Source organism: Mus pahari, chromosome X, assembly GCF_900095145.1.
Source record: "Mus pahari chromosome X, PAHARI_EIJ_v1.1, whole genome shotgun sequence".
In the NCBI taxonomy this organism is placed as follows: Eukaryota; Metazoa; Chordata; class Mammalia; order Rodentia; family Muridae; genus Mus; species Mus pahari.
The window spans coordinates 42,863,413-42,876,206 of NC_034613.1; the positions used below are offsets into that span (position 1 = coordinate 42,863,413).

The following is a 12,794-nucleotide window of genomic DNA, read 5'->3' on the forward strand; positions in this document are numbered from 1 at the left end:
TTTCTTTTGGTTTTTCGAGACAGGGTTTCTCTGTATAACCCTGGCTGTCCTGGAACTTACTTTGTAGACCAGGCTGGCCTTGAACTCAGAAATCCACTGACATCTGCCTCCCAAGTGCTGGGATTAAAGGCATGCGCCACCACTGCCCGACTCACTTATCATTTCTAAAAGGAATAATGTTACCACCAAACCACACACATTCTCTTGTCTGATCTCCATTTTTATCACCAGTTAAGTTTAGGAGCTGGTGCAAAAGCACATGCACTGATTTCCTTTTGTGTTGTGGATGCTCTGTATATTGAGGTGGTGTTCATATTGGATTAAACGTTCAAGAGTGTTAAGAGCAGCCTGAGATTTTTATTGTTTTTTTTTTTTCAGAAGAACAATATCTATCTAAGAAGAAGTTTACAACTAGCATTTCTTGGTTGAAGTAAGAATAAAAGACTCCCTCATTCACCATGGAACAGAATCTGAATGCACTGTCTTAAAATAACTGAGTTATTTGGCATTTAAATCTACTGACTAATACGATGTTAATTTTGTCATCCTTAGAAGGGGGAGGCAAATCTTGAATTGCTAATGTATCCTGGAAGATAGAGGAATTGAGATCCAGGGCATTCGAGTATAAAGATGCCTGATTTTGGATGTAGAATGGAGTCAGCCTCTGGGAGAGGGCCCAATGCCTGCGCAATAGGTTCTCGTGGCTCTGCCTGCTTTTGGTTCTCTCCCCACAGAGACCACCTCCACTCAGTGTATTAACTATTCAACTGGTTTAATGAGTGAGGTGGTGGGTAATGAGGTGTGCTTGTTATGAACAAAGCTAGTTAATAATGTCCACAGGAGATAAATAATTAGCAAGCTCATGCCTCAGGCCACAGGGCTTTTTTTGTTTCAAAGATGAACTGCTGAAGTATGACCTCCTGCCATGACCTGAAGTACATTGTGTACAAGAAAACATGCTTGTACATGTACATTCATATTTGTATTAGAAAAGACTTTAGGGGCAAACTAGAGTATACATACACAACAACACTGACAAATGATGATAAATTAAAATCTATAGAAAATCAAATACAGTAAACTATATTAATGAAGAAAAAAATGTATCTCCCTGTGTTGCTCAATCAAGGTTATCATGATAGTGCTACCAATACTATGCTGCTCACCATTCCTGACTTATCTTCCAGTTTTGAATAGTTTAATTAATATGCAAGGACTAAAATACATGACCCAATTTAAATACATTTAATGCTGTATATTCTAAATATAGCAAGTAGTTCCTTTTCAAGAAATTTAATCTAAAATATTTGAGAAATCTCTTTGGTGCAATGTTATTAAACTGTACATAGTAATTAAGATATTAAAAACACATGCTCCCCAAAGCCACCAGACATTGTAATTATATTTCGAGCTATTAAACAGAAAGACAAAAGATTTTTTAAATGATAAATGCGCTTTGGAATGTATCAGCTAATCCCTGTTACTTTGTGAAATAATGTTTTGCTCCACAGGGTCTAGCAGCTGATATTTAATGACTACACTGTCACTGTCCTTTTGTGACTGAGAAGCCTCTTCATTGGCTTTTGCAGATTCCCTGTCTCCTGTCCCACTAACCCAGTCTGGCTCTATAGGGAAATGGAAGTTACTATTGTTCTATAGCACCATTTGTAAGTAAAGACATATCCAAGACATTGGGATATAGTAACATTTGAGGAAGGCCTTTTATTTAAATTTGATTTTCAGAAGGCTTCTTAAAATTCATGTTTAAGACTAGTTTTTCTAGAAAGCACTGGATCAGGTCAGTGATTTCCAGCTATTGTTAGTTTTTATGAGAAGACTATGAAAAAGTTACTTGATGTGTTTCTATCATAACTAAGAGCCAACTCAAAGGTTTGGAAAAACTGCACTCTAAGGAATGTGCCTTCTCTGTTACTCAACAACTTTACAAATTAACTTATTAAATATTTAACATTCTATTTCAACAACAAGTGTCTTCATTTGTACCAGACTCTATCGAGCATCTTAAAAATAGTTTGCCACTATTTCTAGAAAGAGATAGAAGTAGAGATATTTCACTTTCTGTTGTACATTTGATTTTTTTCCTTTGGTCTATTATTCAGGGATTTGAGAGGATAGCTCACAGACTCACCTATGCTACAAAGTACCTTTATTTGTTCATCATATAATGTGGTAGGCAGTTTTCTAGTGACTGTCCCAGTTGGGATTCTGGAAAAGATGATTTGTCTTTCTTTGTTGAAGACTTTATAAAGCCTTAGACTATAGAAATGTCTATATTTGGACCTTGAAAATTGTTAATCCCCAAAGTAAGGGGCTTCAGATATCTGTACTCCTTCCCACCTTTATTAGGATCCTCCCCACATGGATCCTAATAGTACCTTGTTCTTCTTTTTCTCCTCTTCATACGATAAGTAGATAAGTAGATGGAAAGCCGAGAATAAAGCTGGTAGCCTTGGAGTTTGGGTCTCCGTGGAGCATTATAGTTTCCCCTTCTGGTAAATGCAAATAACAGAGCCCATCTTGCTTTCCTCTCAGAGCCAATGCATCACTTTATCTAATGTACATAAGAGTATGCCTACAAACTGATCTGTGCTGTGCAAATGTATGGCTGAATTATCATTTAGTTACATGGTTAGCATGACTCAAAGACAGGTCAAATATCTGGCCCTGGGGAATGGATCCATACATAGTAGGAGCGATAAATACCAAAATGTTTTTTTAACCACTTAATGTTTTATAGCCTGATGAAAAGAAGACAGAAGAACAGAAGAACTGGATGGGGGAAGGGCAAGTTGAAGTTCCATTTGCCTATATTGGAAGGCTGGTGGGAAGGGAACAACCTCTGAAAGGATGACAGGTTACAAAGTGGAAAGGGGTGACCTGAGAACAGGGTGTATTAAAAAGAGTGCAGAGCAGAGAATAAAGTCACAAGACTTGTTCACAAGAGGGTGCTGGGTTAAAGCTTGACCTTGAGTCACAAATCACAGAATCACATGGCTGGAAGGAATCTTAAGAGGCCATCTCGTCTACTCCCCCGCCATTCAGAAGGACATTGTAGCCATCCTAAACAGATGAGACTTTATCCTACTTTGAATGAGAAATTCTTGACACCAAATGGGCAGGTATTGACTGCTCTGGCTTCAACTCTTTACAACAGGCAGGAAAACAATTTCTGGAATTTCACTTGAAACTTTACTGAAATGGGCAACACAATAAATTACTAGTGTTTCCTTGAGGACAATAACTTCTGTGGTAGTTTCAGAACAGCAAAATTAGCTGTAACTTATAAATAAATACACTTAAAACAGAGAAAATGCTATTGACAAAACTAAGTTAGAGAATCAGTTTCCCACGGCATCATCTGGGTAGGAAGGTATTATGAACATTCTTGGTATTTGTGAAGTCTTCTCTCCACATAGGAGTCTGGAGCAGAAACAAAAGTTGGTTTAAAAAATATGGTCTAGTAAATTCCAGAACTAATACTGAGAACCAAGAGTGGTTCAGTCCCTCCCCTAACAAAAACTAATAAATCCTCACATAAATTAGAAACTGAAAAAGAAATAAAAAGGACCTTATTTTCAATCGTGGGAATCTTACACATGAACTGTGTGGCTTATGAGGAAGAAGGAGTATATTACACACCTGTGCCCCTTCCCAGGAAATGGGCCCAGGACTGAGCCTGAACCCATCCCCTCAAGGTTACACTATGGGACTGTCAATGTAGAAATAATGCTACTTTATTCCCTTAGTGGGTATAGTATTTCCAGTGCTATCAACAGACGCATAATCTGAAAGGAGGCAGCTGAGAATGTCTGTGGAAGAAAAGTTGAGTTATTCTGGGAGATGCTCATAAATGCTCTAATTCAACAGAATGGACACACAAGCCCAGATAGGAAGACATCTCTGCATTTATAGACAGAAAGGATGGAAAGGAACATTACCTGGATTCTCCATTCACATGCAAACATAGGCAAGTTAACTTGATTCTACCTCCTCACTGCCAAAAGTTTAGGCCAATTTAGCCAGGCATTCACTGAATCCAGATGTTTGGCAGTATATAAGAAACAACATCTGGATAATTGATTGAATTTTCAACTATACTCACTAGATGCTTGGCAGCATGCCTGCACTGCCTCTAATGGCTCCTTGCCTCAGTTTCTCTAGCTATAAAGAGGGGATAAACATTTATCACTTGGAGGGGATGATAAAAATATTTAAGGGTAATGAATTCTTGAAACAAAATACTTCTATGAGAGTATTATATTTCATACAATTCCAGGTTGGATTCCCCTACTCCTAAACAACTAGTCTTGGGAACATTCAGTGACTGAAATAATGTTAAGTGCTATAGAAAGCTAATGAATTATCAGTGTTAACATCTTTATCATCCTAATCAAAACTCTGTTTTTTTGTCATTTTCCCAAATAATCTCACTCTCACACTGAATAATGGCCAAAATGTGAGTTTTAGCTAAAGTTTGGAAAGATGTGTTTTATGTATATAAAGCAACACAGGTGAGAATAAAAGAAAGTCAGTGTGGATGTCTGGAGCCAGACCAATGTTAACAGGTAAAACTGGTCTATCAATGACAAGCAATTGCTCAATAGTATTTGTATAGAAACGGAAAATGTGCACACGCTGTTTTGCGTGGAGGGAGAAGAAAGGAATGCTGATGGTGAATTTGCCCTCTCTTTGTTTACCTCGACCTCTCCATGGATTAGTCTGTGTTTTGTGGCTGAAAGTTAGATGAAAGAAAAAAAATTAAGAGAGAACACAAGCAAAGTAACAAAGGAATCTGCAATCACATAAAACTCAGTGGCTAAAGTACTGATGCTGCCTTTCGAAGGTAAGTCCCACCTACAGGGAAAAGCCTAAACAGCAGCACTGTAGTAACCATTTAATAAAGGCCTGGCATGCAAACAGCATTATATTTATGCATATGTATATTTATGAATATACTACTACTATTGCTACTACGGGAGTACTACTGACAGGAGAATGAAACCACTGATTTGCCTACGGTTATATATTAAAAATACATATATAATATACATATATAAATACATATTTATAAATATTGTATGTATGTTTATGTATGTATTTATGCATGTATATTTAATTTATATACACAAGTAAATATATATGCATGTATATAAAACATATACATATATATTAAATACATAATTCAGATCCAATCTAGAAGCAAATTCATATTCTTTAGCTGTAACTGAAGTCTTTACAAAAAGGCTTGCTGTAAGCATCTTGGTAATTACTAGATCATATTTAAGCCTGTATCTTCTCAACTTTTCCCATTTTCAAGTGGAGTCTGTCCACAGGTCTTTGTGTGAAATTGCTTTATGGCTGCCCCTCTCTACTTATCTTTACATAGTCCTCCCTTACACATGGTTTATAGCAGCTCTTAACATTTGCTCCTCTCAAGGCTCTTCCCCCTAGTCTAGCTCACTCTGTGTTTCTGCCAGGTCACCCTAAACTATTGTGAGCAGCATCTCTCTATGCGCTTTATCGTGTATTGCACTTTATCTTTCTTGAGATGTTTATGCTTGGGTTCCCTTCCAGGGAGGCTGTTAAAATAGAGTATTACACTTCTTTTCAATCTCAGAAGTGTCTAGGACCCAGGAGAACACATATATACCAGATATGCCTTGAAGTCTGTTGACATCTATAGTCAGGAGTAGAGGCACAGTGATGGGCCTCGAAATTTTGATTTCACCAATGCAGGATTTTAACTGAGTAGACTCACCCAGACACAGTTAGTTGGGGTCATTATAAATAGTCTGAAAACCAATTCTGCCTTCACTCCTAGGGGAAGTGGTCACATTGTCTTTGCCTTGGTACCCTTTGAGACACATTTGGAAAGAATCACACTGCTGTGATCATGTGCTCAGCAGCAGTAGCAAGCATTTATTAAGTGCTCACTGAGCTCAGAGCACTTTAGGAGACACTGGAGGAGTTCCTCCAAGTGTGCTCTCAGTATGCTCATGATGCAGTCCAAGTGAGATATGCTATCATTAAAAAGGCCTTGCAAACAATTTTCTCAGAATGCCAAAAATTCACTAATGTTCACACAGAAAATAAAATTAGGCATGTGTCTTCACACAGAATCTTCTGTCCGTGCACAAACATTTTAGTCCCAATCACGTCTTCCCAAGCTACAAATAGTAGCCCAGTACCTGGGCCTTCCCAGTCATGAAGCATGGCATGGCCCAGAAACACTGTCACTGTGGCATATGATGGCCTTTCTGGTGGCTTTAAAAAAAAAATATGTGGCCACAAAGCAATCACAAGCAGATGGTACAACCAACTTCTATTTGTGTCTTGTTGTAAAACTCCTGACGAGAGGGGGAAAGTATGTGTATAGGTCAAGGAAATGAGAGGGGTGAGTCAGAATTTGGCAAAGAGGCTGTGAAGCCGGGTCTCCGAGATCTTGCTGGTGGTAGTGAAAACTGACACACTCTCACTGGAAAGATTCACATCCCTTAATGCAACAGCACAGGCTTCTAAGAAAATCATCTCTGATCAAGAGACGGTGCTATAGAGAAAGAGGCAGCTCAGTGATGGAATGAAACTGGAATCAGTTAGGATGTCTATCAGTCATGATGAATGAACAGACAACAGAATGTTACTCGGCCACAGTAAATGATTAATAGGAGCACGAGAATGTGTTGTCAGTACAGTATGACTTAAAAAGATTTTTTATGAAGCCAGGCATTGTGGCCATACCAGTATGATTTCTCTCTTACTGCAATATCACAATAATTAAAAATGGAGTGAAAGATGTCAAATTTAGCAGGTAAAATCATTGAAGAAAATGAATAATTGCTGCTTCCCCACCTGCCTAAATATTAGTTTCAGCAATGAAAATCATCTGCTTCATATTGATTTCTTTTCATTTCCACTTCTGTTGGATATGACACATACCTGGTTAATGTGCTTCAGTTTGTCAATGATCTGGCTAACCACCGGCTCAGGGCCCTTCATTTTCAGCTCATGGAGGTTAAACTGATTCTTCATCCCGTTCCTTGCCGCCTTCTGGCTGTATCTATAGAAAGGAAGGGAAAGAAAAAGTTTGACAATGAGAGTCCCAATCAACGAGACTGACTCCATTGGGTGCCAACAGTGCAACTGACTATAAATTTTCTCCTGCCTTTTAGAACTTGAGACAGCTGACTAGGAAGCACTGTGCCCAGGGATACTCAAGGTCACGGTCAGTGAAAAACACCATTAAGGACTAGCTCTGCCTGTGCTTCCCACTCATTTGAAGGAGAAAGACCCTCCCATGCTCTTTACTGCTGCCTCCCCCTTATACCCCTCCTCTCACAATTTCCTGTGGCCCCCACAGGAACTGTTTTTCTGTTCAGGGAGCTTTTTCAACCAGACGCAGCATACATTATGCCTGCTAGCTTGCCTCCATGGAAGAGAAAGGCACGGCTCACGAGAGGCTTGTTGACATTGTCCTGTGTGGGGAATCACAGGCTTGGTTTTAGAGCTGGAGGATGTATTTAGGTCTCTACAGATGTCCTCATCAGGAGGAGCAGAGGGACGGTTTGTGATCCAAGGCCATTGATTTTACCTTTATCCCCAGTGTCAGTCTTTTCTGGCTTTAACCAGGACAGTGATTCCCACTTGATTGGACATTTTTCTGTACCCACAGTTCCAGATCTTAATTTTAACCCGAATTAGAATCCTGTCATACATCCTGATTTGCATCATTTTCTGTCCTAATATCTATACTGTGGACATACTCCATTTCAGAATATACTGAAATGTTTTGTTCTTATTATGCTGCATGACTGTATCATAATTTATTTGTCCAATCTCCTACTGGTAAACTGAATTATTTTGTAAAAGCTTTGATAATATAAACAATGCTGCAAAGAATAGCCTTTTGTGCTCATTTAAAGTTGTTAGACTTTTTGTACAGCACTTCACAGTACCAAGTTTATTCCTGCAGAGAGAGGGGGGAGGGGAGGGGAGAGAGAGAGAGAGAGAGAGAGAGAGAGAGAGAGAGAGAGAGAGAGAACACATCATATACATATGGTCAGCTCCTAGAAGCTTTGTAGTTTCCTGGCACCGAATGAAAAGGCAGCCACTGAATTGTCAGATCACCGAGCCAACTGCCTTCATGGAGTCTTTATCAAACAGTGCACTCAGTATTAGCCACCCCTTTTGTGTCCATAGAGTGCTGTGCAAATGTGGTTCTTCCCTGATGATACCAATTCTGACTTTTTTCTTTACTCCTGCTATTGCCTAAGGAAGAGATCCTATACACAGATGATAATGTAGGACTAATTCAAAAATGAAACTCAGGAACATGTTTTTAAAGATTCTCTCCTTGGACTTGTCCATACTAAAGCTCACCAAGCACATTTTTGTGCCTTCCTACAAAAATAAGCATTTTCCCGAATCTCATTATCCTCACCAGAATTGTAGAAAGTCATGGAAGCTTAGCAATTTAGTCCTGGACTCCCCATTCTAAAGCTATTATGAATATTAAATCTAATTACTCTCATAGATGATCCCTTGGTGACTCTATTGTAGGGTTCTCTGCTGCTCCTCTAGTTCTCCTTTCTTTTCTCATCTCTCATTTTCTAGTCATGAATTAGAACTAAACATGGCCAGCTCAACACTGCTCCACAATCCCATGGTGACTCGGTTTTAAAAAATAGGCAGCACACCTAACAGCTCCATCTTTTTTTTATCCTTTTTTTCTGATAGTTGAAATAGCATTCACTGTTGCACTGTATCATGTGCTATTTAAATCCTCCAAGAGCTCTAGTAAATTAAGCATGGTTTCTGGTTACAGAAGTATTGGGAAGGGCTGGCTTGTGGTTTAGACATAAAGCTCTCCTTTATCTCATTTCTGTACAAAGCACTAGTCAAATGTACTCATCCAAGTGGTGCTCATGGTTGCTAAAATTCAGTGACACTATTTAAATACTATGTTCTTATACTATCCTGTAGGTACTCAGTACACTCTCCTGCCTCACATCTTTTCCTGTATCTTATCTCTCTATCCTTTCTTTCTACCTTAGCTTGGAAAAAACCCACTGAACCAGATTTTAAAAGTAATGACTGTCATAATGGAATATAAAGCAGACATTAAAAGAGCATAGTATATCTGTATGCAATGATAGAAAAGAAAGGCCAAAATACATTAAAACAACAAAGACCCCACAAGTTGAGAATGTCCAGTGTGGGTCTATTTGTGATAAAAATGTGTTTGCACAGACATTATAATAGGCCTTTCCCACTTGTCTACAGCTTCCCCTTCTATAGAATCACTGGCTGGCAAGTAGCAATAGCAATAGACTGAAAACATTAAGTGAAAAACTATAGAAATCATGAATTCGTAAGTTTTTAATTGAATGTTGTTTTAAGTATGATAAAACCTATACCATCCACTCATTCATGCCTAGGATATAAATTATTTCTGTGTTCAACAAGTCTAAGTTATTCAGTGCTGGGGCTCAGGCATATCAGGTAAGGGTTCTCCAACATTTCCTTTCTTTCCTTCATCCTGTCAAAGATCAAACTCAGGACCTTCAGCCTGCTAAGCATGAGGTCTACTACAGACCTACATTGCCAATCTTCTCCTACTTGTGTTTCCAAACTGTGTTTGGTTGAATCCTTGGACATAGAGAGGTGACTATTCATGTGGGGTTCAGTACCATCATTCTTTTAAGGAATCAACCAGGGGTCTTGGGATCCATCTTTTACAAAAGGAGAACACCTGTACTCTCATGTGTTATAAAACTGCTCAAATATGTACAGAAAACAAGAAACTACTGGCAGCTGTTACTTCCAATAAGTGTTGGGCAAGACCTGCTCATGTATTTTATAACTTTATTTATCTTCTGCATTTTATACCGTGGATTTTTGTTTCTCTGTGTGGTGCTGACAACTGAACCTAGGGCCTTGCTCATACTAGAGAAGTTCTTTGCTATTGTGTTACATCCTCAGTCCCTCCTGTGAGCTTTCTAAACTTATGTAATTATTAGATTTTTTTTTAAATGAAATTGTACATCACAGTTAACTTCAGTTTTTTCAGTGTTTGTAACCATGATTGACAAAATTTAAATGTATTTATCATGTACACTATGATGTTCAGATACGTGTATATCTAGTGAACGATTTCTAAAGCCAGTTGTTTAATCTATCCATTACTTCACTCCATCATTCCTTTTGTTTAATAACTTAAAAAAAATTGACTGTGTTTACTTTAAGCACATGTGCCTCCCTGCGATAGCAAAGGGACACAGATGGTGTATTCTCAGGGTATTTCATGGGACATGTGTACTCTGAGTGTCAAAGCCCAAAGGGAATCAGCTAGGGATGTCTCTGGAGTTTGCAGTTAATGAATCCATTCAGCATTTCACTTGCATGGGTTTCCTCAGTGCTGCTGATGCCTGAAGTTCATGATAGTCTTTGAATGAGGTTGAGCCTTCATAGCCCCAATTCATCTGACCCACTCACTTAGAAGGGGATGCCAGAGACAGGAACACTCATTAGCCTCGGGGGATTTTAATGGTGGGTTATCTGGTTAGCAATACTTTTCTGTGGCTTGATTAATTGACCTCCTCCTTTCACAACTGCCTCTTCCCATAAGTTTTAACATGCTTCTGGCAATAAAAGAACAGAAATGCCCACCTGCACCGAAACGGAATGCTTTTTTGGCTGTATATATTTAGCATGATGTTAGAGGTGTTACCTTTAAGCACTTCGTGCCGTATCTTCTTCCCCCCATCCTGTTTGGATCTATTCAGCACAAAAATGACTGCGGTGATACTAAGAAAACCCTATTTGTGTAGTGAAAAGGAGAACGGTCCTCCCTTTCAGGCAGATTGGTTAAGGCCTGGAGGGGAAGGGAGGGGGGAGGAAACCTGTGTAAAAGCCTTAAAGAGAAAAGGAACCTAATTAAAACAGGACATCTGGGCATGCTTGTCCTGGGACAGTTGAAGCAAAGAGAGCACTTGTAAAAGAGGAATAGAGTCAAACAAGCGTAAAATGGGCGAGCTTTTCTTCCTAAATCTGCACTGGCTGAGGCAATCAGCAGATGCAAATGGAGAATGCTGGAGATGGAAGCGCCTTCACAGACCAGCGGGTCCAACCCCCTCTCCATGTACATGAAGAAACAGACTCAGCAAGGGACTTTTCAAACAGCGAATACTACCAGTTTCATACTCAGAATAAAACTCTTTTCTTTAGAGGTCCCTCAAACGTATCCTGTGCATTCCTAACACTGCTGGTTCTGATTTAGGGCAAGGGGCTTTCCTTCTTGCCCTAGGCATTAGAATGATGGTAAGGGTTTGTGAGCAAATCTCAGAAGGACTGACTCCTGGCTAAAAGGATTTGATTTCACAAAAGTTTACATTCAATTGCTGCCTGATTATGGCTGGGAGAAAAAAAGAAAAAAAAAAGAAAAAAAGAAAAAGAAAAAGAAAGAAAAAAAGCTATAGATCATGCATGCTCAGAGCGCCATCTTATGGAGAAACTGTGGCATGACAATAAATGGTCTGTCATCCTTGAAAAATATTCTGGCCACAAGTGCTAGGGGAAAATGGTATAATTTAAAGAGAACAAATAGTTTAAAAAACAAACTAGAACATAGAGTAGCAAAAAAAGCATCTTATTAAGAGGCTTTAAGAGAAAACTGTTTTCTGTTGGAGATGCAGCCTTAATTTGCATAAATACACAAAAATAAAAGTAAAGATGAAGTTAGCTGAGATTTTTAAATGTGTTTAATAAAGAAAGTGACAATTTTTCCTACTGATTTGTGGACATTTCTTTGTTTATGTTTAGGTAATAGTTTTTACCCCTGGTTACCCTGGGACTTGCAGTATGTACATTAAGGTGGCCCTATACTGATTCCAAGCATTAAATCTAGATTTTTGTGGATATAGTCAAAGAGAAATATTTCATGTGTTTCATTTTTTTCTAACTGCAACACAATAGTTATAAACAACTTTAGGGCAAATTTTCAATGCTAACAGCACACTTATCTGCGATATTCCAAGAAATACCTGTGTTTTCACACAATTGCCTTTCAGAAATTACAGAGATTTTAGCAGCAAGAAAGAAAATGCTATGGAAGGAATCAGAAGGATGCAAAGCCATTTACATCTCATTTTAGAAGACATTAGCATGGTAGGAGAGTAAGTTGAGTGTCAATCCATTTCTATCCTTGTTTTAAACCTCACTTGAGAAAGGGCTAAAAGATTACTCTTGGAATATCAATGACTTAAATCCAGAGATGCAGTGTATATTTTCTAACCAGTGAAGAAATTGATATTATCCATTAGAGTCTGGGTCTGGGAGAAGCAGTTGGCTCAGCAGAGAGGGGATGATAGACACAATGCTTAGGACAGCACCACCTGTACCTCAGTCTAACAATCCAAGGATCCAGGAGGGGAGGAGAGTGAAAAGGAAACCCACCCCCAAGTGCTAGGATCACAGGCAAACACCACACCAGTTGAGCTACATCCCTCCCCTATATAACACACTTACAAAAAAAGGCCAAGTCATATGGTAAAAGAGAGTTGGGCTTCTATTCAAAGATATAGATTCAAATACTGGTTTGAGCTGGGCTTGGGGATCTAGGCCTGAAGGCTGAGGCAGGAAGACTGTAGGTTCAAAGCCTGTCTGGAATTCTGGGTGAATTAAAGACCAGCCTGGGCAATTTAGTGACACCAGGTCTCAAAAATGATAAAAAGAGGGCTGGTAAGGCACTTGTCTAGCATGTATGGTTCAGTCCCCAA

At 38.9% G+C, this 12,794-nt stretch overlaps 1 protein-coding gene across 1 annotated transcript in view; it reads right to left on the reverse strand.

Moving 5' to 3' along the window:
* The window catches only part of Gpc3 (glypican 3), a 334,864-nt gene that overhangs the window by 79,386 nt on the left and 242,684 nt on the right, over positions 1-12,794 (reverse strand). The window contains exon 6 of the mRNA XM_021187739.2: positions 6,958-7,078. Coding sequence (XP_021043398.1) covers positions 6,958-7,078 — 121 coding nt within the window. The remainder of the gene's footprint in view (positions 1-6,957; positions 7,079-12,794) is intronic.